The following is a 26,008-nucleotide window of genomic DNA, read 5'->3' as shown; positions in this document are numbered from 1 at the left end:
GCAGCAAATTATCAAACCGCCAAATTGACCCACATCCACACCCCCACGAGAAGGGTGAAAAAGCTTTTAGTCACACTCAGCCAGTCAGAATTAGTTTCATATAAGTTGTAGGGACACAATGAAGTGACATCACTATGTCTCCAGGGGTCAGTGCTTGCTACATTGAGTTCATTACAAAACAACAACAAATGCTTTAAAGTGGTATATGTTGAGAATCTGCATTGAATTTTGGAAAAAAGTGCTATGATTACAATTCTTAAAAAGGGTGGAAGGATCATCACTGTTTTGCTGTAGCCAATTCCATTTTGTGTGTTAATTGCAAGTTCTTAATTTATTCATGGAGTTTAGCAACATTTTGCAATTTTTTCTAAATTCACAATTCTGACGGACATCTTTGTCAGCGGTATAGGTGAACATTCATTAATGTCAACATTGTAAATGCAGTATACTTAGATTTTTTCTTTCTAAACAGAACTAGGAGTGGTATACTCTAGGAGCACAAATCAGATTATATATGATATATATAATATCACATATATACCATACATACAAATTTGATTTATATAATGTGTATGTATACAAAAAGCAGGTATTTAAGTAAGACTATGTTATGCAATCGAGGACTTTATAGCACATTAATGTAAGTACCTTAAAGAGTTTCACCTTGAGTCTAACATTCTGAACATATTTACTTAAATTCGCTTTTGAGGAAGATCTTAAAGCTTAAATGTTGAAAAGTATGCTTTCTTTTAACAGTTAACTCAGATTCAGAGAAAAACTTGGAAAGGATCCGATATAAAGCTCTCCACTGTTAAGCACCGGAAAAATCATTACCTTCCCCAGTTCCTTCAATTTCTGTCCGAAGACGTACAGACAGCAGCAGCACTATATTTTGGTAATTAATTTCCTTAAGATAATGTTAGAAACATCAGGTTCTCTAAAATATAAATGAATTTCAAGGTGCGCATGCTAGAAGATAATATTAATGGCACATGATTTACTCTGACAAGAGATCTGATCTGAAATGCCATTATTAGAGACACTTAAAATAATCCATTCGCAAATTCCTGGAAATATGAACGCATGCTACGGCAGAGCCTGTCTCCATGTTAAAATCGGAACATCTGCCCTTGTACGTTTGCTTACAACGTGTCTTCCTCAAGTAAATTTACCAGAAATTTCTCAAGTCCTGAACACGATGCTTTATGATTTGGGAAGTTAGATAAATTCTTGGAACTCTGAGAAAAGACAACCCACAAGTTTATCAGTTGAAACATACATGAGTAACTGACTTGGTAGTTACAGAATTTCAGTGTTAAAAACCTAAACAAGGGCCCAGCGCAGTAGCGCAGTGGCGCAGTGGTTAAGGTCCTCGCCTTGCACGCCCGGGATCCCATATGGGCACCAGTTCTAATCCCGGCAGCCCTGCTTCCCTTCCAGCTCCCTGCTTGTGGCCTGGGAAAGCAGTCGAGGACGGCCCAAGGCTTTGGGACCCTGTACCCACGTGGGAGACCCAGAAGAGGCTCCTGGCTCCGGATCAGCATAGCATCAGCCATTGCGCTCACTTGGGGAGTGAATCATTGGACGGAAGATCTTCCTCTCTGTATATCTGCCTTTCCAATAAAAATCAAATAAATCTTTAAAAAAAAACTAAACAAACAGTTGGCCAATAGCCAACATATGACTTTGTGACATTCTAGGTGACATTTTTTGCTATCATTGTTTCAAGAGAAACATTCCTGGAACTTATTTGTAAGATGCTTTCATGCTTCACCGCCACAAAGATGTTCCAATGAGATACAGTTTTACAGCTGATACAAATACTGAGATAGACAGATACATTACTGTTGGGCCCCAGGCAGTGGCCTAGCAGCTAAGGTCTTCGCCTTGATCCCGCCCGGGATCCCATATGGGCACCGCTTCTAATCCCAACAGCTCCACTTCCCATCCAACTCCCTGCTTGTGGCCTGGGAAAGCAGTGGAGGACATCCCAAAGCCTTGGGAGCCTGTACCCGCATTGGAGACCTGCAAGAGCCTCCTGGCTCCTGGCTTCAGACTGGCTCAGCTCCAGCCGTAGCGGTCACTTGGGGAGTGAGTCATTGAATGGAAGATCTTCCTCTCTGTCTCTCCTCCTCTCTGTATATCTTTGTAATAAAAATAAATAAATCTTTAAAAAATGCATTACTATCAATGGCGTTTAGCCACATGTTAGACAATGCTGAATATAATGAAGTGGCAGTGATAATAAAAATAAGTGGGTAGATATGAATAATAATTGTATTATTAAGAAGAATTAAAAGTATTCTGCATAAAAAGAGCCTTTCCCTTGGCCCTCAAAGAAGACATAAACGTTGGCCTCTGTACAGGTGTGCAGGTTGTCAAGCTTGGTTATTACCCGCGTGGATGCACTCCCTTCTTCCCCAGCACAGCCCTCAGCACGCCTTCTCCTGGGCCAGGGACCGTCTCCCCGCCCTACCTGGGGCAGTGGCGTGAGGCCACGGAGACTGCTCAGCCTCTGCTGGTTGTGCATCTGATGCTTGTAAAGCCTTGAGTGGGATTCTAGACTACCCAACTGCAGCTTGGAGCACCAAATGCTGCATTTTCCAAGCGATTCTCTTCATGCTCTCTTAATCCTTTCACCTGCCATCTCATGAAGGCCTTGCGCACTGACACTTGGTCATGCACAGACCACACGAATTCGTTCCTCACACCCTCACACACACTAACAGTCACCCCTTCATTTTTAGAATATTCGAGAGCTGCAGATGCTGAAATCTATACACTGAGTATGATTTCCTTATGAATTCAACTTATTCTATGGGTGTCACAGAAATTAAATCACATCAAATAAAAATACCTGCTTGCTTCACATGTAATAAAAACCTCTACGTTCCAAAATGTAATAAAATTTGATCTGCCTTCATTTTGTAATCCACTTGCAGCCAAATTCAAGTGGAACCAAAACACACGCACACACACACACACACACACAAACACAAACCACACACACTCACACTCATTCCACTTATCTAGAAGCAAACAATTATATTTTTGAGAAACTTTCTAAGGATATTATATGATCACACACATACACAACATTCACTTTTTTTCTTTCAGTAAGTTTTGCTTTTGTGAACCAGGAGAGAATAAGCCAACCCAAAAAGTCACAACTCATAGTTTGCAAGCTGAGAAACAACTCAAGACCACACCTATGATACGTCAGGGAAATCAGTATTTACTTGTTTTACAAATCACTTAAATGGGTAAGTGTAACGAAACATCAGATAGGATTTCAATAACATGGAAGTATTTGTTGTGACATTTCTTACGTAACACAGCATATATCAATTGATAGTTCAGAAAAATCTAGAGCAAGTGTGAAAACATCCTTTCATAGTGCTTTATGTATTGCGACTCTGAAGGAAGAAAAGGTAAGCCAGTGAACCAGCGGATGACAAAAATGAAGCTAATGCAGAAGTTCTCATGAGCAACTGTGGAATAAACGACCTGGAGCAGGCAGGGCAAGTCTGCAGCTTTGGACACCACATATAACACAACAAAGTTACGACTTCATGACAGAATGGACTAGAAAGGCATGTACTTGGGGTAATAGGTAACTCGCTTCTTGTCATGAGTTGGGGAGTCACCTACCCCAGAAACAGGAAAGCTACAGAGCCAGAGCCTTCCCGATTCTCCTCAGCAACTGTGGTCATCACTGGCTCACATTTCGGAGAGGAAAACACGCCTGCCTGTTGCTATTAGGGGAGAAGCACTTTTGTCTGTCAAGGCTTTTCACAAAGAGGAAACAGTGCTAAGAGTTTTGCACGGCATTGACCTTGCTCTGGTGTAGTCTACACTGAATGAGGCCCTGTGGGATGGAGTTGGAACCGCAGAGCGTGTGTGTGAGGCCTGCGCAGGGCACACTCACTTGGCTTTAGCAACGCTGGCGCCTACTGTTCCTTACAGTTACCGACGGCTGCTAGCCACACAACAGCGTGTAAAGACACCTGAAATATGTTAATAAGCCATTGTTTTCAACTTATATATGAAGTTATTTTATACAGCATAGGCGAATGGGACAGAGATGAACGCGCTGTTTTCCCCATTTTAGTCCCAGTAAAACCTAAAGGGGAAAATGGCATTTGGTTTTTGTTTTAAATATTTACACACATATTGAGCCTACCTCAGGTGGAGACACACGCCAGACAGAGGCTTTCTTAGGGCGGGATTCATCAACAGTCACTAAATGATGATGCATTGTTTTCCTTACCTGCTGTTGAACTTCTCGGGGTGCTTTTCTCGCATGATATGAAATCGATGTGCAATAGAGGCATCCTGAGGGAGCAAACAGAAAACAAGACTGTTTGTGCATCTGATATCTGGCAGAAATACAGACTGACTTCACATTTTTTCATTTCAAAGGCAGAACATCAAGAACATCAAGAAATGGGAAACAGGGCCCAGCGAGATAGCCTAGTGACTAAAATCCTTGGCATTACATGACTGAGATTCCATGTTGGCGCAAGTTCTAATCCCAGCTGCTCCACTTCCCATCCAGCTCCCTGCTGGTGGCCTGGGAAAGCAGTCAAGGACGGCCCAAAGCCTTGAGACCCTGCACCCATGTGAGAGACCGGGAAGAAACTCTGGTTCAGTAAGGGAAGGGAAGAAGAAGGAAGGAAGAGGAGATAAATGTATGTTCCATGTATTGCTTCACTCCTCAGATGGCAACAACTACAAAGGTGGGGATCAGGGAGGAGCCAAAACACGTGGGCCTTCTTCCACCATCATCTCCTGCTCCTGAGCAAGAAGCTGCATTGGAAAAGGAGCAGCTAGGACCTGGTGCGACATTTCCATGTGGAACGCCAGGCTTGTGAGTGGCTGAGTGACCATCTGGGCCGCAACATCACCTCCTGCTCCATATCAGCAGTCAATGTAATCAAATACATTCCGGATTCCATACAGGGACAGATTCCTGTTTAGTTTATACCCCTCCTTTGGTAACTGACTGTAGCTCCATGCTCCAAGTGTTTAAGATAGCACATATGACTGTAAGTGTCAAATACTAGTTGAAAACATGGCAAAATTGGAATTACAAGGACGAACTAAGTGGAGAAATGCTTAGTCAGCATTTTCCAGCCTCAAACTGATTAGAGCTACGTAAGCATAATTCCTGACTGCAAGTCTGATTGTTCTGTCCAAACCAGAGGCAGTTTTCTGATAGAGTTTGCTTAATAGAGACAATCAACAGGAAAACACTTTTGGTAAATTGCTGACAAACACAACTTGGTTCAGAGACATCCAAATATCCCAATTCGGAACCCTATGGAAATGTTCCTACTTTTGAGGAATGCATTCAAAGATTCTCTATGTGACAGGAATTATACTCAATGTTCAAAGTCTGGTGGGACACTGTGATCCACGCTTTCCAAGCCAAGACCATGCTAATGCTGACACAGTTAACTGGATTCCAAGAAAAGAGATATTTTCCTGTTTTTCAATCACACGTGATTAATCATTCAATGCGAAACTAATATATTTACCAGTCATCTCCACAGAAAAGAGCTACTGCTGTGATTGACTGTTAATTTTGTTTCACGGCAGAGAAAAAAGAAAAACCAAACACAAAGAAAATAAAGAAGCTGTGTGTTTGAGAGAATATTGAAAACACTAATCAAGGATTAGTCTACGGACTGCAATGAAAAGGTACGTGGGCTCCTCGTGCATAACAGAGCATGAGGCACAACGAGGGAGGGACCAATGGCTGCAGGTGGCTGCGACTTGTCTTCCCTACCATGCACAGCTTCCTGTAATTCTATCCCGCTCAGACACTCTACACCATATTTGGCAAGTCATTATATTAATCACAAATGAAAGAGGCATAAGGTATAGATGTGTCAATTCAACCCTTAGAACAGAGGTTACAAAGATATTCTCTGTTGTTGGATAGTCTAAGACACCACTTATTCTATAAATACAGTCAACTTTCTAGCTCTTTAAAGGACATAGGAAAACCAGAATGGTTCACTTCTGCTGGTCTGTACACTCTCAAACAAAACAAAAATAAAGTTTCTCTCTTTTTCTAAAATTTTACCAGTAAGTCACAAGCAATATATCTACAAATGTGAAGCTGTCTTACTGTACTGTGAAATTGCAGGGGAAAATATGAATTGGGTTATTCATAGTATATGCATGGCACGATCAAATTAATTTTACAAAAATACTTATTTTATCTTTATCCCTAATCTGGTGCAAAAACCATTTGGAATTCCTTCCAATTACATTCATTCACATGCCAGACCAATTAAAACAAAAAGCAAAGGGACACGCATCCATACAAGAAATGAATGATCAGGATTTCTCACCCAATGGGAGGACAACACTGAATTAACTTGTTTCTGTTAATTTGAGGCGAAACAAAAAGGCATTCTGTAGTATAATTTTTCTATGGAAGTATCTGGTTTTGCAACAACAAATCTAACTGTTTCCAGAACAAAACAAACAGGGCAGCCCAGAGAAAAAGAAGAAAGGGAGAGGATAGGAGAGGGGTACAGACCACACAGTAGACGGACTATAACGAAGTCAACCTCTATGAACACAGCACACAAATAGCTCACGCTAAACTTTGCGTGACTCTGTCTCCAGGATACCCTGGCAGTGCTTCAATTAGCACAGACAGCGAGGAAACGAGCCTGGGACACTAGCAACCCTTTTCCCTGTGGCTGAATGGGCTAAGCCACAAAAACAGAGCTGGCTTTGCTGGCGACAGAGTTGGTGAGCGTGAGAGCAGGTGCTCCTGTGGACAAGAATTCAAGCAGAACCCCTTGCCTTTGGCACCACCCCAAGGAGCTTGAAGGAGCACTGCCAAATGCTGCAGACCATTCCAGCAATCAGGTTCCAGGGACACTGAGGATCCTCTAAAAACTGGCCAAATAATGGAAACCTAAACTGTCATCATAAAAACTTTGGGCCTGGTACAGTAGCCTAGCAGCTAAAGTCCTCACCTTGCAAGCACCAGGATCCCATATGGAAAATGGTTCTAATCCCGGCAGCCCTGCTTCCCATCCAGCTTCCTGCCTGTGGCCCGGGAAAGCAGTCGAGGACGGCCCGAAGCTTTGGGACCCTGCACCCGCGTGGGAGACCCAGAAGAGGCTTCTGGCTCCGGATCGGCATAGCATCAGCCGATCGGCATAGCATCAGCCGTTGCGCTCACTTGGGGAGTGAATCATGGGACGGAAGATCTTCCTCTCTGTCTCTCCTCTCTGTATATCCACCTTTCCAATAAAAAAAATAATAAAAATAAATCTTTAAAAAAATAAATAAAACTTATCCTTTCTATCTCTATGTAATTCAGTTCTTAGGGAACAGAACTCGAGTCAATATTAACTCTACTTCCTGGGGTGTGAAACACCGAATTCAGACACACATCCCAAGACTTGTGCTTTTAAGCAGGTTTCTTATTTGTCGATTGCCACAACTTCCTTAAGACGATGTCAAGGCCAAGAGCCATAGTGATTCAGTGAGGCTGCTTCACCCAGCAGGGGCAGTTCCCTAGAGCTGGAATGATGCTACACCACACAGGTTACTAGGAGGAAGCAAAAGATGTCAAACGGTGAGTAATTAATACAGTTTTTGAAGATGTGTTAATTGAATCTCATATTGGTTTTACGCTTGCCTAAACCTAGCAACAGCTTCATTTTTAATAAATTATAAAAAAATGTCTAAGTCATATAAAAAATTATTAAATTGATAAATTATTAAAGCACCGCACGTTTAAATCTTGACATGTTAAACAGTGAAAAGGCTATCTCTAATTTTCCTGATAGAGATTAAACACATGAAAATACATACAACTAAGGTAAAGGCCACTCGGCCGTATCTACAACAAACAACACATGTGGTTTCTTTTCTGAAGCCAGGAACCTCTTCTGGGTCTCCCACATGGGTGCAGGGTCCCGATGCTTTGGGCCATCCTCCACTGCTTTCCCAGACCACAAGTAGGGAGCTGGATGGGAAGTGGAGCTGCCCGGATTAGAACCAGCGCCCATATGGGATCCCGGCGGGTTCAAGGCGAGGACTTTAGCCGCTAGGCCACGTCGCTGGGCCCTAGGGTTTTAATTATAAAGGCACAATTTCCTTTCTAAATTGTAACTGCTTGGGCACCTGAGTCCCTCACAGGCTGCAAGAGGAAGGTACCCTGGAGGCTGATGTCTTCACTGAAATGCAGATCACAGCTGTCCAAACCCCGCCAGGCTGTCCAAACCTCCCATCTGAGAGATCAGATTCCATTCGGTGGGATTCTGTCGCACAGGTCTTTCCCAAAGTCGTCAGACATTTTTGTTCTAAGCCACTGGGCCGCTGCACCAAGGCAAACGCCTCCACAAGCTTACTCCACTTCCGCCCTGCGTCGGAACTCAGCTCCACATAAGCAAAAACGAAAAGTATGCAAAAACAGTGGAAAACACTGAAATGAAACACTACGGATTCCGTGAGTTCGGAATGGCTCAACTAATTTAGCCTTCCTGTCGCCGAGGTGTTCCGATGTCTACTTCCGGGCAAGCATTTTTTCACCTTTCCTCAGTAACTGTAATTTACTAAAAAAAAAAGTCACAACTTTTGGGGTTCTATTGTGGAATATTTTAGAAAACATTTCTGATGGCTTTTTTTCTTCTTTTTTGAGGTAATATTACCCACCAACTTTACCAATACAATGCATGAAATTATATACATAATACACACACACACACACACACACACACACACTTCGCAGGCGTTAACTTTTTAGTTAGTTAAATAGTTATTATAAGGTATCTGGACACAAATTCAAAAATTTCTCATTCTAAGAAACAAATCACTCGAAAGAAATTGAATTATGCTAGACTACCATTTTCCTCAAAAAAACGTGATGGAGAAAATTCTGTTTAAAACACAAACCTTTACGGTAAGAAAAGTTGCTTGTTTTTGACACTTGCAAGTAAAAAGGGCACGGGGTAAAGGAAACGGACAAATGAATAGCTTGAACTCCACATCCGAACAGAAATTCTGTGCGTGTGGCTATGGAGTAAAATGACTGATTTTACACTGCAGCTTTAATCATCATGCTGAAAATTCCTTCTGTTTCCATATATGTCATACAGAACAGCAGGTCCGACTAGCTCCGGGCACGAAGGAAGAGTACTGACCTCAGAAAATCTAGAGATTTCCCACCAAGAAGGGAAAACCAATATTCAGTCCCATTTCTGCTTTCTGGCACGCACGGGGTAAGCTTCTGGAATAATCTCCTCACAGAATGAACCCGGCGCTTCCTATGCAAACGCACGCTCAAATCCGAGCTGTTACCTGGGACACAGGGCATAAAATCCCAATTTGCAGAGTTTCTGGGCAGCAGGGCCTGAATTAGTCCAGTGAGGAGAGTCCAAAACCGTCTGCCAGGGCCGTTGGAGAAGCCTCACGGAGAAGCCTCACCGGGAGCCCTGAAGGCGCTCCTTCGCCAACATGGCGTCTGCCCCCAGGCGCCTGCCCCCAGGCGCTGTGCGCTCTGCGCATGCCCCGCAGCCGCAGCCTCCTCAGCCTATGAGGGGGCGGGGAGAACATTCCCCTCCTGATCGCCCCACGGTGCAGCTGCGCCCCAAGAGCCATTCCGAGCGAAGAGGGGAGCCCCACTGTGCGCGCCTGCTGGCCCCTGGGCGCTCGGCGTCCTGCACGTTGTTGTAAAGCTGAGGGACCCGACAAGAGCTTTGTCGCTGGCCTTCGAAAAGGCAGAGACCTGCTTGGAGCTGGACACGGCGTAATGAAGACCTCCACAATGCCTCCGCTGACTAATCCTCCACTTTCAAGTGTACGCATCCTATATGTGCGCCAGTTCGTGTCCCGGCTGCTCCACTTCCCATCCAGCTCCCTGCCTGTGGCCCGGGAAAGCAGTGGAGGACGGCCCAATGCCTTGGGACTCTGCACCTGAGTGGGAGACCCGGAAGAGACTCCTGACTTCAGCTAGCTCAGCTTCGGCCATGCAGCCATCCATCCAGGCAGCGAACCAGCAGATGGAAGAACTCGTCTGTGTGCCTCTCCTCTCTGCAAAGTCTGCCTCTCCAATGCGATTAAATAAACATCAGGGCAGTCTTGCTGACCCCCTCTGACCCTGTGCCACGTCGGTGTAGCTTCTACTTGTCCGCAAACAGAAATGACTCTGCCTCATGATAGGGCTGCTTTAGAACAATTTTATTATTTCTTGTCAGGCTGGTGAATAACTGGGAAGGCCGTTATCACAGAGCTTATGCAGGATACCAATGACAAACTGGCAAAGAACACATCACAGAAGACACAAATCAACTGGGCATTCACTTTCCAAAGGTTCACTGGATAGGAAAACACGAAAGGCTTCGCTAAGGTGATGAGCCTAGAACATTCCACAAGGTCCACTAATATCCACTGACAACGGAGCTTGCGGACCTGCTTCTCAGATTCCACACTTCCTTGGAATTGCATCATTTGCAATCTTCTTTTCCAACTAGAGGAAACGTGACAACTCCCTGAACTTAAATCTGTAAGAGATGTATCGCATTGGCTGTAGGATTTTGAATTTGGAAACAGGCAGTCCAGGGTTTCACATATTGAACCATCGCTTCATGATAAATTAGTTATCTGAGTTTTTTGTTTCTAGAAACTATGATTGCATTTCTGACATTATCTTGTCACCCTATATGTTTCTGTTGATGCAGAAAGTTTGTATTCATCAATGACATCAATTTATGCATTGTAGTTCCTTTGGTCATTACATTAATCATTCAACTCTGATAAAAATCACAAACGCCTTCACTACATTGATGTAATTTCAGCATATTTTAAAGAAGAACCTGTTGACTTGAAATGTGATGTCATTTTCTGGTCAATCAAGTTGCCTCTAATGCTTGGATTTCAAACATAAATTGAAACCAAACCCTCAGGTGTGGTAATCAGCTATTACACTGGTCATGGGCTGACCAACATATTAATGGCAGCCTGTAAAATGGGATGAGATGGAGAAGGAAGAAAAAAAATGATGCAGGCAACAGCAGTGAATAATGAGAATTCAAAGGATTAGGGGGAAGGAGATGGAGGGAGAAAACTCCATTTTCACAGGAGAAATTCTCCCTGTGAATGGCGTGGGCAAAGGTCTCAAAGGCAACAGATGGGAAAGCCTCTGAAACCGAGGGTACCATAGAATATTGGGAGGGAGAGAGAGTTGCTATAGTTTATCAAAACCAAGCCTAGACTTCACAAAAGATTTTGCAACAAAAATACTAAGGCAAGATGTACTATGACATGCATAAGCCCTTCAGAATCAGTTATTACACCACCAACAAAATGCCCGGGTTACGTATACACTTGTCATTGCATTTGATCCTTCATTCCCTGACTGGCAGGCGACAACGCTCTTCCCTCTCTACCAACACCAAATCTCTTACAGCAAGGTGGAAGGAACTGCTGAAGGACTGAGCAGATCTATGGAAAGCATATAAATGAGAGCTAGTTCCCAGGGCTGCAGGGGAAGGGTCCAAGAAGCTTGGTCCTCTGTGTTACAGCTTTATCTGACCTCTTCCTGTGGTCCTCTGCCTAGGAAACCAGTGACTTGTCCCTAGCAAGTGATCCATGAAGCCAAACACAGTCCTAGTTATGGTACTTCTCAGCACTGAACTCCTGCAGTTGGAGAGCATGCAAATTATACAACGGCAACTTCAGTGAAATAGGCCAATTAGTTACTGCTCACCAGGTGAACATGATCAACATTTATACATTTTTTTTGTTAATTATATATCCCAACCTCATTGATGATGATATATGACATAGCAAACTTTTTTTTTAGCCAAATGAGTAGAAAATTATCTTTATTTCAGACAGAAAGTATCTCCCTGGATTTAAGATCCCTTCCAGAGATCGTGCAGCTTGCTGGAAGTGGAGCTTAGTTCAGCCTTCTGAATGCGAGTCTCACAGTGGTGCTTTCACGTCCAGTACAACAATACATGTCATTCACTCCTTAGTTGTGAAGAACCATCTTTGCTTCTCTTCAAGGTATTTCCAGATTGATCGCAGTTATTGTATTTCCCAGGACAATGCAAATTCTTCAAGAAACCAGGAAACTTGTACTAACAATTCTATTCTTCAGATAATGGTAGACATGATTCAATCAAGGCTGTAGTTGTTAGGGCATATTTGAAAACAAAATGATTGGAACATTTATAACACTTGCAAATAGTCTTTGTCCAAAAGAAGAAGCGGCCTTTCGTGTTCTGTTCCTTAAAGAGAATCCTTTCAATCAACATCTTGAGATCAGAATCTGAGTCCTAATTTATCTGCCTTAGAATGGAGAAGACTTGAATTGCACAACCCCTCAGAGAAAACAGGTGTGGCACCGATGCCATGAAAAACATTATGAAGTTGCCCCCCACCATGCTCTCCATGGAAAGTTTGTAACAGGAGTCATCATAAAATCTAAGTTTTCTCAGTATCACCATGTGCTATATTTACAGTTGTTAATATGGGATTCAGTATAGAAAAATCCTACACTTTCTACAGAATTTATCAGAGTAAAACATGTGGCCATGTGAACCACTCTATTTGTAATTGTTTGTGTGACAATGGATACAACTTTAGTGGCAAACTGTTAACACATGCAAACCGTAAATGTTATTGGTGTCTATTTATGACAAGCCAAAAACTTCCCCTGCTACTTTCCTTCAGGGAACTTCTTCATCTTCCTTTGCATGCCAGGAAAAGGAAGTTTGGATCCTGTTTGCACTGTTTCTTTAGAAAGAGAAAAAAGTTAGCATGAGAAGGAATTGCAGTCTTCCAAAAGGCTACTTCTTGAGAAAGGACATAATGTATCCGGAGGACATCTCATAGGGCTGGGCCACTGAGGAGAGGGGCAAGATCAAGAGCATGACTTGAAATCCATGAGTTTGGCTGAATTAGGGAAGTGAGATGTGCTGAGGATTTGGAAAAGCAGACAACACCCCAGAGAACTGCCGTGTTCAAGACGGATATAGACAAAAAGATCTGTGGGGGTCATCCTTTATATTCAACTTGGTTCCTTTATAAGCGGTGCAGGCAATTTTTTATAGTTTTAATATTTAAAGCTATTGTGTGAAAATTTCCTTCTGTGAACATTTATTTTTCATGATAAAATATCGAAGAAGAAAGATACAAAAGAATCTCCATAAAGTAGAATTGTGTACTTCTTACTGTATGGCTTCGGAGCTGCCAACCAAAATGTTTCTTGACTAAAATGCGTGGGCATTGTGCTAAATGCTTCGGCTGAAGGCATAATATTCCAGAACGACCCTGGATGTGATGTCTTTGCATATCTAATCTTACTAGTTATGCTTTGGGATCTGAGTTTAGTACAGTCTTCATCCATCCAGTTGACCCACACTTTGCTTTTGTATGGGGTAAGCCTCCTCTCCTCTTCTCAAGCTGATACCCTAATCTGTTTCCCTTTGCTACGGCAGGGGCTCCTCTAGCCATTCTAAGACTGCCCTCTGTATTTGATACTCTGCCTTCTGAATTTCTAAGGAACTACACTATCTCCTGGACGCATCTCCTTTCTGATCTGCCTTTTCACCCCCTCATTCTCTAGATTGCTTCTTCTCCTGTATTAGAATTGCTCAGTTATAAATAGTGTAAACAAACATTTCTTAACCTCGTGTAGCAAAATAGTCCTATTTTCCTCTTCACTTTTTCAACAAAACTTTAAAATAAGTTACTAGGCTCCAAGCTTTAGCCTGGCCCAGCCCTAACCATTGTGGCTGTTTGGGGAGTGTATTTCAAACAAACCAAAAAACAAAAACCTCTTAAAAACTAACTACTTATGGTACCTATATACTTGTTATTATATATAGTTACATAATAGTGTGGGTTCATAATTTCAAAATAACCACACGTGATAATAGAAAGCAAAAGTATAAAATTGCAAAATATATGGGAAACCTTGCTATAATGCTAACAAGATAATTTAATTTTACCATCTAAGTATCTTCATTATCAAAGTTGACAACATTGACCCTTAATATTTAAATGAAATATATGAAAAAAGAATCAAAGAATGTTTACATGTTGCCACTGCATAATTTTTTAAAAAATTGTGCTTCCAAAATTCCAAACTTTTTCATTCAGTTCCCTGCTTCGCCAGTTAAGAGCAAGCACCATTAAAATAATAAAGATCTTTGTTAAAATTGGAGTATTTTAAATCAGTTTCAAAATTAATTCTTCTTATTTAGGTGAATATGTAGATGAGAAAAAAAAACTTCATGTAAGATCTTTTGTAATTCATTTGTATGAAGAAATGCTTCTGAATTTTGCCTTGATTTGTGTTTAGATTTTAGATTGCTACATAAGATGTTCGATTTAAAGTTTATCTTTTAAAAAGCTACAGGCAATTTTCAAGGTGTGGTGGAATTTTAATGGAAGCCTTCTATAACTTAAAACGAAACTGGTAAAGGGTATTTTATTTGCTGACACTGAATTTAAATTTGTACAATTATGGGCCTAGTGTGATAGCGTAGTGGTTAAAGTCCTCGCCTTGCACCCGCCCGGGATCCCATACGGGTACCGGTTCTAATCCCAGCAGCCCCGTTTTCCATCCAGCTCCCTGCTTGTGGCCTGGAAAAGCAGTCGAGGACGGCACAAAGCTTTGGGACCCTGCACCTGTATGGGAGACCCAGAAGAGCTCCTGGCTCCTGGCTTCAGGTTGGCTCAGCTCCAACCGTTGCGGCCGCATGGGGAGTGAACCGTCGGACAGAAGATCTTCCTCTCTGTCTCTCCTCTCTATATATCTGCCTTTCCAACAAAAATAAATAAATCTTAAAAAAAAAAACATACAATTAAGTCTAAAATGGAATGTCTGATTAGTAAAATATTGAATGTCACATCATATTTGCATAAAATAGGACTTTCTGTGTGAAAACTCTATCAAAGAAAATGCATTTGATTTTTAATGAATGTTCTACTGAATGACTTATGACAAACTTTTGTCTTTCCATCTCTGTAGTTTATCTCAATATATTGATAAAAAGAAGGTCTAGTCTGTGAGTCAAAAAAATGTACTTCATCATTTAAAAACTTCTGATTTTTATTTTATTGACAAGGTCAAATAAGCTACTATTTCATCTGTAATGGAAGAGACAGATAAAGCTCTGAATGAAAATATTTCTCTTTGAGTTCTTTATAATTTCCTCTAGTAGTGGGGTCTGGGAAATATTGCTTCCTCTGGTTGAGGTAATTTGAGAAACAAATGAGGAGATAATTTGTTAAAGAGTCAAAGTAATATTTAGGGTACAGAAAACATCCAATAATGATAGCTATTTTTGCTTTTCATTATACTCAAAAACTGGAAATTTAGCATTTAGAGAAAATGCCATATGTCTTAATTCACAAGCTATGATCTTTCCAAATACTTACACATTATCTTTTAAATATGTCGGTAAAAGCAACTTGCAACTTGTTTTTTTTTAAAAAAAGATTTATTTTATTTTTATTGAAAAGTCACATATAGAGAGGAGGAGAGATCTTCCATCCAATGATTCACTCCCCAAGTAAGGGCAACGACTGACGCTATGCTGATCCGAAGCCAGGAGCCAGGAACTTCTTCCAGGTTTCCCACACAGGTGCAGGATCCCAAGGTTTTGGGCCATCCTTTGACTGCTTTCCCAGGCCACAATCAGGGAGCTGGATGGGAAGTGGAGCTGCCGGGATTAGAACTGGCGCCCGTATGGTCTCCCAGCGCGTTCAGGGTGAGGACTTTGGCTGCTAGGCCACGCTGCCGGGCCTCAGCAACTTGCAACTTGTACACAAGAATATTTTCTGTATTATAATAGCCTCTTGCCTGGACTTGGACATAATTATTAGATCGTTTCTGCTCTTTCTTAATAACTTCAGCATTTTAAAAGATAAACATCTGACCACGAGTGTTTGTTTATGTCAGGTCTTTGTCGAATGATACCTGGGCACAGGGCATTGATTACTATGTATATTTATTATTCAGAGAGTGAGATACTTCATTTCTCACTTGGGTGGTAGGAGTTCAATGACTTCTGATCATTTCAGGAGAGAAGACAGTGACCACACAGTCCATGAAATGCGAATCTGATTGCTAAGACGTCACCAGGATTGTCTCTTCCACCTGCAGCTTCCAGCCGCCACTTCTTCCTTCTCTCCAGGATTGACCAGTCCCTGACAACCCCCTTCTGGATTGCCTTTTCCATCACCATTGACTTGACTCAAGTGTGATCCTACCCCACCTAAACCGCAGCAAGAGTTCCAAATAACCCTCCCGTGCTAAAGCGATCTGCCAGGAAAGGACAAGCCATCCTAGTCCCATTACCTCTTTGAATGAGATCATTGCTCTGTCTCTGTAAGTAAGGCTGGAGCTTGTCTACCAAAGGTCCTGGTTTATTCAGAGAATCTGCCCTTCCACACCCAAGGCCCCTGGGATCCACCAAAAATTTTTACAAGGATCTGCACATTTCTATTACCAATTACAATTTTTTTGTATGTAAATTGATTTCATAAACCTCTGTAAAAATAAGACTCACTTCTAAAAATAATGAGTGCCAAATTCTTTAAATCATTTTGATATTTTAAACGCATTAATATTGTAAAAACCGAAAAATATCATTGTATACTTAATTGTTCATGGAAGAGTCAAATTTGAATGGTGTTGAAAATCAGTTTAATCAATTTTGATAGTTCATCAGTTCTGGATTGCTCCTAATCTCGCTGTTCCAATCGCAATGAAACCTATTCAGAGTCCACTGGCTGACAGTCTCTTCATGGTTCAGATTCTAAGATCAGTAGTTCAGTTGGAGGGATCTCCAAAGAAACTTCATCTGAGATGATCCCAAACCTGATTCTTGCGTGAGTTTGCTAGTACAGAGTCCAACACCATCCATCACACCAATCAGTTTATGCACATGCTGGTCATTAGGATTGCTGGGTCCGTTCTGTTTCCAGCCTTGTCTTCCTCATGAACCAATGGGTGTTGTAGTCCAGCTCAATCCTACCCACTTCATACTCGGTCCTCATGCAAACCAGTTGGAGCTGCAGCCTAGTTGGGGCAACTCCCCATAACCCCCACCAGTTCTGCCCCCTACCCTGGTTCCCATGCTTGCCAGTATGTACTGCAGACTTGTCCAGTCTGTCCCACATCCCATTTAGCTCTCGCACATGTCAATGGGCATTGAAGCCTAGTTCAACCCAACCAACCTAGTATCCAGCCCATACACTTACTGGCAGGTGCCTTTCTGTCTAGCCACCCCTGCCCCTGTCCTGGTTTTTGTGCTGTCCAGTGAGAGTGGTAACCCCAAGGGAGGTGCCCACTATTTCCCTTCTAGGCCACAGTCATCTCCAGATTATGTACTCTCCAGGTGGTTCTGGCATTTGACTTAACAGAATTAGCTCCCAGTGCCAGCCTCTACTAGCTAATGCTGCGGCTATGCCCAACCAACCCTCACCCACTCTAACTTTGCTTGCACCAGTCGGAACAGTCAGCCCAATCTGGTTCTTACTGTTGGATGTTTCAACCCAGCCACGCTCTTCCACACCCCCATACAGCTCACACATGGTTGAGTAAGGCTGAGACCTAGCCTAGTCTGTCACACATCCCCCCTGGTCCTCCAGAGCACCAGATGGTGTTGGAGTCTGGCCCAGCTTGGTGCTTCCAATCCCAGTCCACTCTTGTGCCAAGTGAGATTGCAACCATATCCTGATCAGAATGCAGCCCCAATTCCAGCCCATGCACTCCTTGGTGGGAAACTCAAACCAGCTAGGGTGTCCCCTTAGTTCCCCAACTGGGCCTATTCCCAACCTTAGATCTCATGCAGGCCAGTGGTCGCTCTGACTCCTAAGAATATTCCCAAAAGGAGCGAAATCTGCATGTGAGAAGGGGATCTGTAATCATATATTTGCAGCAGCATAATCTCTAATAGCAAAGACATGGAAACAAACCAGATGTGTGTCCAAGGAAGAGTGGTTAAAGAAGCTGTGGTACATCTACTCCATGGAATATTATTCAGCTATTAAAAAGAATGAAATTATTCTATTTACAACCAGGTGGTCCTAACCAGAAACCATTATGTTCAGTGAAATGAGTCAATCACAGAAGAACAAATACAATATATTCTCTCGCATATAAGGAAGCCAACATTGAAAGTGTAACTCCAACAGTCCAATCTATGCTGGTTTTTTTTTTTTTGATTGTTTGCTTTTTTGGCTGTATCCCATGTGTTTTGATGTTTTTATCTCAGTTTGGTTGCTTCTAAATAATCTCTTTTCTCTAGTAGAATTCATCACGTGCTCAGGAAGTATATGATGGCATCATTTTTCCCAAGAGACTTCTGTGTTTCCTTTTTGTCACGCATGTGTTGGTTACTTAGTGGCGTGTTATTTTTTCAGGGTGCTATAAGTTGTTGTTGATGTTGTTGTTGTTGTTATTGATGGGGCTGTTATGAAATGATGTTAATCTGAAAAACAGTAATACTATTTCAACTCCAAACAACCTGCATCTGTTTGAGCAGGATCCTCGGAGCGCGCCTCCCGTTGGGGATCTGGGATGGGTGGGAGTTTGGGTGGGGCTTTTCCCTTTGTAACTCCCCTAACCCCAGATACAGAGAAAAATGATAATATTAGTGTGGAAACAATGGTGTTACCTAGTTTCACCCTGTAGCCCTTGACCCTTTGTACCCTAATCAACTAAGTAAGATTATTAAAAATAATAATAATAAAAAAATCAGTTTAATCATTGTTTATAGGCAATCACAAATAGCAATAACCACAGTCAAATTTCACACAAGACAAAGCTCTCCACCCACATTGATGTAGTCACAGCCAGGTTTCAATAAATGCACTTTGAATGCTTATGCAAACTTTGAGAAGTATATTTGCCTGGTGTTGTTGTTTATGCTAAAATTGCCTTGTATTAGTTTTTTTGCAAAATGTTTCTGTGATTAGGCACAAAACATGTGTTCAATTATGTTCCTTCGAATAAATTATGAATTGAAAATGGCATTTTATCTTCCATGTTGCAATGTGAAGACAAAAAGGAAAGCACAGGAATGCTTGACAAATCGTTGGCTAGAAACAGCACCAGGCTTGTTACAATTCGAAGCCTATCTGTCATGAAAATGTTTCCAGCACAGACCTACCCCTGTAAACTGTAAGAAGAAAAATAAATTACAGCAGCATTACATATTCATCAGAGAAACCCAATGTAAACAGAATCTTCACTTGTCTGTGATCCAATATAAGATCTGTAAACATACGTATGCCACCAAAACTCCGCATCAGTTAGGAACAACAGATTAGTTTAAACTTGTTAAGAGCTCGGGACATTTAAAATTTACGAACATAATCTTCATAGAAAAGTTATAAGGAGCTTCCTTAGCTTAGAGTAAAAATATAATGAACTTGTAGAAGTTTTCCAGTAGAGGCTTTCCTTATGTTTTCTATTTCCTACTTAAATATTGTAAATCATTGACTGTCTTACCATTCATCCGTGTCAAGCAACATTTGAATTAAATCAGCATCCAGAACTTTATGAATCAACCAGATTTTGGATGTCAATGGCAAACCACATAAACTTCTTGAGAAATCTATGTTTGATCTTTCCAATGGGTTTTGTTTTTCTGTTTTGTGCTGAGCTTAATTCAGCAATCTGCTGCCCCAACGAATATCAGTTAATTCGTTTTTTCAACTATGTTCATGCTGAAACTTTTTCTTGTGTTTTTCAAACAAGCAACATCGGTTAAAGAAAAATAACCTACACTTCACAAACAGCATAACTAAAATTAGTTGTATGAACTTTGTGCTGTTGGGCATCTTGGTCTGAAATGCTTTGCCAGGCAAAACAGTTGCATCTCTGACATCAAATATGCAAAAACTTCACAAAGGAACAAAAGCTCCTGGGCCACTTTGAAGGTATTCAAAATTGCACATTTGTTAAATGCTGCTTTGCTTCCACGATTTAGCTAATTCGTTTTATGGATGTCAAATTATTTGCTATTCCTCTGCTGTAACATGAAATGGGGAAGACAAATACAGATGTTTAATCAGCATTTGCTACTATGGGTGTCTGCAAGTCAACTGCATAAGTTCATTAAACAGTTTCATAATAGACTTAACTCTATATAATTAGTTGCGCTTTTTTTGAAATGGTGGTTTTTAAGAGTTTTATATGACTTGGTTCCACATAATTAGTGTCACTTTTTTTCCTGAAAATATAGTTTCCAAGAAGTTGTTAAAATTAGATTTTGTAGTACTGCTGATATTTATCAAATTATTTATTGCTGTTTAAATGAAAGCCTCCAATATGTTCCTATTGTAGTGCAAGTTCACTCCCGACTTCCAGTTGCGATCCCTACCAGTCAGTGGCACTATGCAATCCTGATACACACAATGGGAAATACTTTAATAAGTGGACACATAAAATCTATAACACCATCACACAAAGAGAGCTAGCATAATGGTCAACAAATGGCTCTTTTAAAATGCATTGTTTGCCACCAAATCCACTGCCATTATAATAAGAAACCTTTTGTGTTTTAAAAGGGTATGTTTCTCAGTAAAATATTTATGATTTTTGAAATTACCAGACTATACAGCTCATCCCCAACATTTTCACTATTATTACAAAATATTGTAAATTATTTCTTCTAAATTTTTAATGCAATTGGAAAAAGAATTTTTCAGGCATATAGTGTTTTTTGAAAGGACAGCAAAACAGATGAAACAAAACTAAGATGACAATTTCAGCATCTAAAAATCTACACATGATAATTCAAACAAATGTTATGACATTTAAGATAATGAAACCCTTCATTTATTCTCCTATCTGCTATGACTTTCGGTTCACATATAAGGAGTCAGAACAGATGTCCAAATATTGTAGTGCCAAAAGAAAGTTAGGGCATATCTTGATTAATACCCTCAGAGCAGTCTGCAGTGTCTCTTTCGAACTGATAATCTTTAGTTTAAAACAACTCTTCAAAATCCATTCTAGGATACGGAGTTGGACAAAGCACTCCCAAGACCAAAAGAAAATATTGTGTTTCAGTGTAACTCATTCAATTGTCTGACGTTGGTATCATGACAGGTCATTCATTGCAATCAACAAATGAATAATTGCAAAATTGTTGCTGAAACATTGGGGTGGGGAAGGGAATGAGAGAGAAGCTCCATTCTATTGTAAAGAGAAAGGCTTTCTTTAAACTTATCAGGCACTTTCATAAATGCATGCATTCTAATCCTGTGCTTATTAATTACCTATGAAGAAGACTGACCACTATATTACCCATGATATAGACATTGACATTAATATTTAACCTACTGACTTGCTTGCTTCTTAGAATTTACTGTAGTAGTGTTTTCAAATATGGGCTATATATTTGTTAAAGGTAACCCTTTTAAGCGTCAAGGTTAGGGTTAGGGCTAGCTCATATTTATTAAAGGGCTTTTCTATTGCATGTACACTGATGAAGTAACACCCATGAGGCTGAAATTAAAATAACTCCCTGAAACAATGTGTTCTGGGAATTTTGAAGATAGACGTCAGGCATATTTTAAACATAAAAAGGGATACTATAGTAAGATGGGTAGGGTTTTGTTTCTTAGTTATCATTCATTGATATTTCATTAAAAATATAGTCCTTTGTGATTCTTTTACTGGGATTGACTCAAGCAAATAGAGGGATACAACAATGCAATATGATGGGCATTTTGTTTCAAATGACTATTTCTAGGAAATTGTCAAAACCGTTTTTCAAACTAAAACCTTTGGCACATGTACTATATGCCAAGCTGTGCTAGGTTTCAATCAACTCCTGTGCTTTGGAAAACTCTAACCTTTGTAAATCTCTTCCTCACTCCCCTTATTTGTTTTTTCTTGAAAATCACTGAGAAGGGGCCCAGCATGGTAACCTACTGGCTAAAGTCTTTGCTTTGCACATGCCAGGATGCCATATGGGCACCGGTTCTAATCCCAATGGCCCTACTTCCCATCCAGTTCCCTGCTTGTGGCTTGGGAAAGCAGTAGAGGATGGCCCAAGGCTTTAGGACTCTGCACACACATGGGAGACCTGGAAGTGGCTCTTGGCTCCTGGCTTCGAATTGGCTCAGCTCCGGTTGTTGCAGTCACTTGGGGAGTGAATCAGAGGACAGAAGATCTCTCTTCTCTGCCTCTCCTCCTCCCTGTTTATATCTGATTTTCCAACAACAACAACAACAACAACAACAAAAACCTTAAAAAAATCACTGGAAAAACCCAAGTGATAAAGAGTACTGTAACACTGTAGCAATTACTTTTTACAATGAAGCCAAAAATAGAAAATGTGACTTCAGTTGCTTCAGATATTTTTAATAACTTCATTATAATGATACTCCATCTGTGGTGCTGCATCCGATTTTCAGGTAGGGTATCAGAAGTCAATATAAGCAGGTAGAATGCGCTTCTAACAAGATATCATAGGACTTCAAGATATCCAGGATCGAAATGAAGATTAACTGTGGGGGTGGGTAAGCTTCTGGGATCACTTCACAAGAGTTCTTCAAGAAGATATCTCCAGGCAGGTCCCAGTGAGCACAACTGGCCTGTAAACACTAGCAAACAGTAGATGAAAAGGCCCTGGGAAACCTGGTCTGCACCCACCCGGGCGGCCGCAGCTCACCACATCACTACAAACTGGTCATTGCAATCCGTGTAACTGAACCAGTTAAGTGAGCTTCAGCAAAAGGTGTAACACTGATACGCAACGAGACCATTTGAAGCCGTGTCTGAACCCAGCTCATCCTTGTCTTTTTTCTAAGTCTTTTTTCTAAGGTTGTGTCATTTACACAACAGTACTGAATGCTGAAAAATCACGTTTATTTTCAAATGCCTGTTCAGGCAAGATCAGCTTAAAGTCTAAGCTTTATTAAGCACTTGCACTTTTTGTTTGTTTGTCTGTTTTTTCATGTACACCTGCAGGGAGCTGGATCATGAGTGCAACAATCCGGACCCAAATCAGAACTCATTTAGGATGCTGGCATCAGCGTCTTAAGCTGCTGTGCCAAAACCGTGGTCCCTCTATTTTTTTATTGAGTTACATTCTTATAATTCTAAAACAGTTGGAAAACCATCATTCTGCGTTCTATCTGACACTTTTAGATCCAGTACAGAAACATTTTCCACTTAAAAAGGTCTGTGATTTGCAGCTATTCATTTTGAATTAATGAAGAAATGTCATTTTTTAAAAATATTTTTTTAAATCGCAAAGTCAGATATGCAGACAGGAGGAGAAACATGGAAGAACATCTTCCATTCAATAATTCACTCCCCAAGTGGCCACAACAGCCGGAGTGCTATGCCGATCCGAAGCCAGGAGCCAGGAACTTCCTCCAGGTCTCCCACGCATGTGCAAGGTCCCAAGGTTTTGGGTGGTCCTCGACTGCTCTTCCAGGCCATAAGCAGGGAGCTGGATGGGAAGTGGGGCTGCCGGGATTAGAACCAGCACCTATATGGGATCCAGGCATTCAATACAAGGACGTAAGCCCTTAGGCTACAGTACCAGGCCTGAAGAAATGTCTTTCAAAGCAAGCAGGCATTGTTTTCGTGCAAGGATTCATGGCATGTATTCTCTTCAATAGTATCTGTTCATGACACTTACCTTGCTTTAATGTCTTTAAATCTCCACGGTATATGCACAAGCCCAAATTCTCTATTTTAAAAATCGCTTTGCTATAGAGACATCCATGTGACCAAAACAATTTACACATAGTGGTGTATAATAATAATAATAATACGAATGTAAAAGAAAACGTAGGGTAGGTAATAAGCCATGGAATTTCAGCCAGAGAAGCCCACACAATCAGGGCGGAGAGTAATCTGACTATATGCTTTCATGAACCTGCAGGAGAGTGGAAGTTTACGAGACATCATCTGAATTAAGGCCTTATTGAACGTGATCTTGGGGAAGTGCCAAAATGTGTACTATTCTGTCAATGCCTGCTTTGATTTATCCATAAGCATTAGTAAGCTTCCCCTCCCAACAAGAGAGCCAAACCAATTTGTATTTTGCCATAAGAAAATATTAATTTTAACATAATGTATGTCTGCATTATCAATTATCTAATGTAGAGATCCAGTTTCTTCACTTGCCTTACATTTTTTGATTTCTTCCAGTGTTTGTTACACTGGTGGCAAAAGAGGCTGATGGGGAGGAACTGCTTAGAGATGGAGCTGGAAGGAACCAGGTGTGGAGGGTGAAGAAACACCATTTTGTATCAACTGAAAGAATTCTGAGGAGGTGTAAGTAAAGTATTAATTTCATTTGACAGAAAGTGGAGTCTTGGGTCCGGAACATTGGCTCAATTGGCTAACGCACCACCTGCAAGAACTGGGGTTCTATATGGGCACCAGTTCCTATGTTCATATCCCAGCTGCTCCACTTTCCATCCAGCTCCCTGCTTGTGGCCTGGGAAGCAGCGCAGCTGAGCCAGAAGCCTCTGGATCCTGCACCCTCATGGAAGACCCAGAAGAGGCTCCTGTCTCTCGGCTTTGGATCGGCTCAGCTCTGACTGTTGCAACTATTTGGGGAGTGAACCAGTGGATTCTCTCCATAAATCTGCCTCTCCAATAAAAAGAAATAAATGTTTAAAAACAAGCAACAGATGTGGAGTCCTAACTTATTGACTAGAGAAAGGGAAATCTTGATTTTGGAGCTCAGCTTCATTCTGAGATCTGCAAGGGACGACTTCATATTGATAAATCAACGGAAGGCTTGGTGCTGGTGTTTTCAAAGGTAAAATGTGCTGAATAACTAGCTCCCCCCCCTCACCAAATGTAATTGTGCTTCGGACCATTTTCTCTCCCTCTTACTAACTGTGCCCCTACCAGAAATCTGACTGAGCCTGTTCTGCAGTGGCACCTAGGTGTTGCCTCTGTCTATTGGCACTGTAAGATGCCAAGATGATCATAATTGGCAAGAAGCAAGATTTATCTCAATTTTGCTAAAAACATGGTTCCAGCTTGCAATATGTTTTATTCATGCGGCTTGCTCTTCAAGAGCCCTGGGTGAGGACCTGGTGTAGTAGCCTAATGGCTAACATCCTTGCCCTGTACGGGCCGGGCACTGGTTTGTATCCCAGCAACCCCACTTAACATCCAGCTTCATGCCAGTGGAGGGAAAACTTGGGACCACGGGGGAGGCCCGGAAGAAGCTCCTGGTTCTTGGCTTCGGATTGGCCAGAGCTCAGCTCCAGTGGTTAGCATCCACTTGGGGAGTAAATCAGAGGACAGAAGATCTTTCTCTCTACCTCTTCTCCTTTCTGCATATCTGACTTTCCAGTACAAATAAATAAATCTGAGAGAGAGAGAGAAAGAGAGAGAGAGGTGAGTGAGTTCTTTGCTTCTCTAATCCACAAACACATGATTCATTTTCACTATCAATGCAACCCTGTGGCAAACATCATTTAGTTTGCATTGCTCTCTTTTCTGGTCCATGAATGCTTCAACACAAAGGCACACTGGAAGGCTCAGCAGATCTGGGAGACACAGTCCCAAAACCTTCATTCCGACAGAACCCTGTGTGAGAATGCCTTATACAGTCAAGGAGACTGAGGCAGCCTCCATGCTTGGAACGGTTGAGAAGCACCTGCTGGGTTAGTGCAGAGTTATGCATACATGCTTTATCCCATACCACTAACATTTGTAGGTGCCTAAAGCAGAGAACATTAGACTCGTGGCGGTGCATCAGATGCTGGTTCCTTGCACTGCTTCCTCTCAGGCATTGGCATTCAGAGGAAAGCCCACTTCCTCTCTCACGGGGTTGTACGAAAATAGTAACAGTGAACAATGCCATAACCCAAGAGTTTGTTTTGTCTCATGCAATTATTATTCACATTTTGTCAGTGTTGTGTATGTTTTTCTCCTGACTTTGTTTTCCATAACTTAAAAAAATATACATTTAATCTATTCCGAATCAGCATTAGCTTTAAGAATCAACGACCCTTC

General features: G+C 41.4%; 1 protein-coding gene across 8 annotated transcripts in view; it reads right to left on the bottom strand.

The window, feature by feature from the left end:
• The window catches only part of DGKB (diacylglycerol kinase beta), a 566,350-nt gene that overhangs the window by 260,158 nt on the left and 280,184 nt on the right, over positions 1-26,008 (bottom strand). For all 8 annotated transcript variants that reach the window (XM_040964636.1, XM_040964637.1, XM_040964640.1 and 5 more), the window contains one exon: positions 4,271-4,335. In XM_040964636.1, the coding sequence (XP_040820570.1) occupies positions 4,271-4,335 (65 nt within the window). The remainder of the gene's footprint in view (positions 1-4,270; positions 4,336-26,008) is intronic.

The sequence above is a fragment of the Ochotona curzoniae genome, unplaced genomic scaffold (assembly GCF_017591425.1).
Source record: "Ochotona curzoniae isolate NIBS_2020 unplaced genomic scaffold, NIBS_Ocur_1.0 scaffold_3835, whole genome shotgun sequence".
Lineage (NCBI taxonomy): Eukaryota > Metazoa > Chordata > Mammalia > Lagomorpha > Ochotonidae > Ochotona > Ochotona curzoniae.
This window is presented reverse-complemented; position numbering and strand designations above follow the sequence as displayed.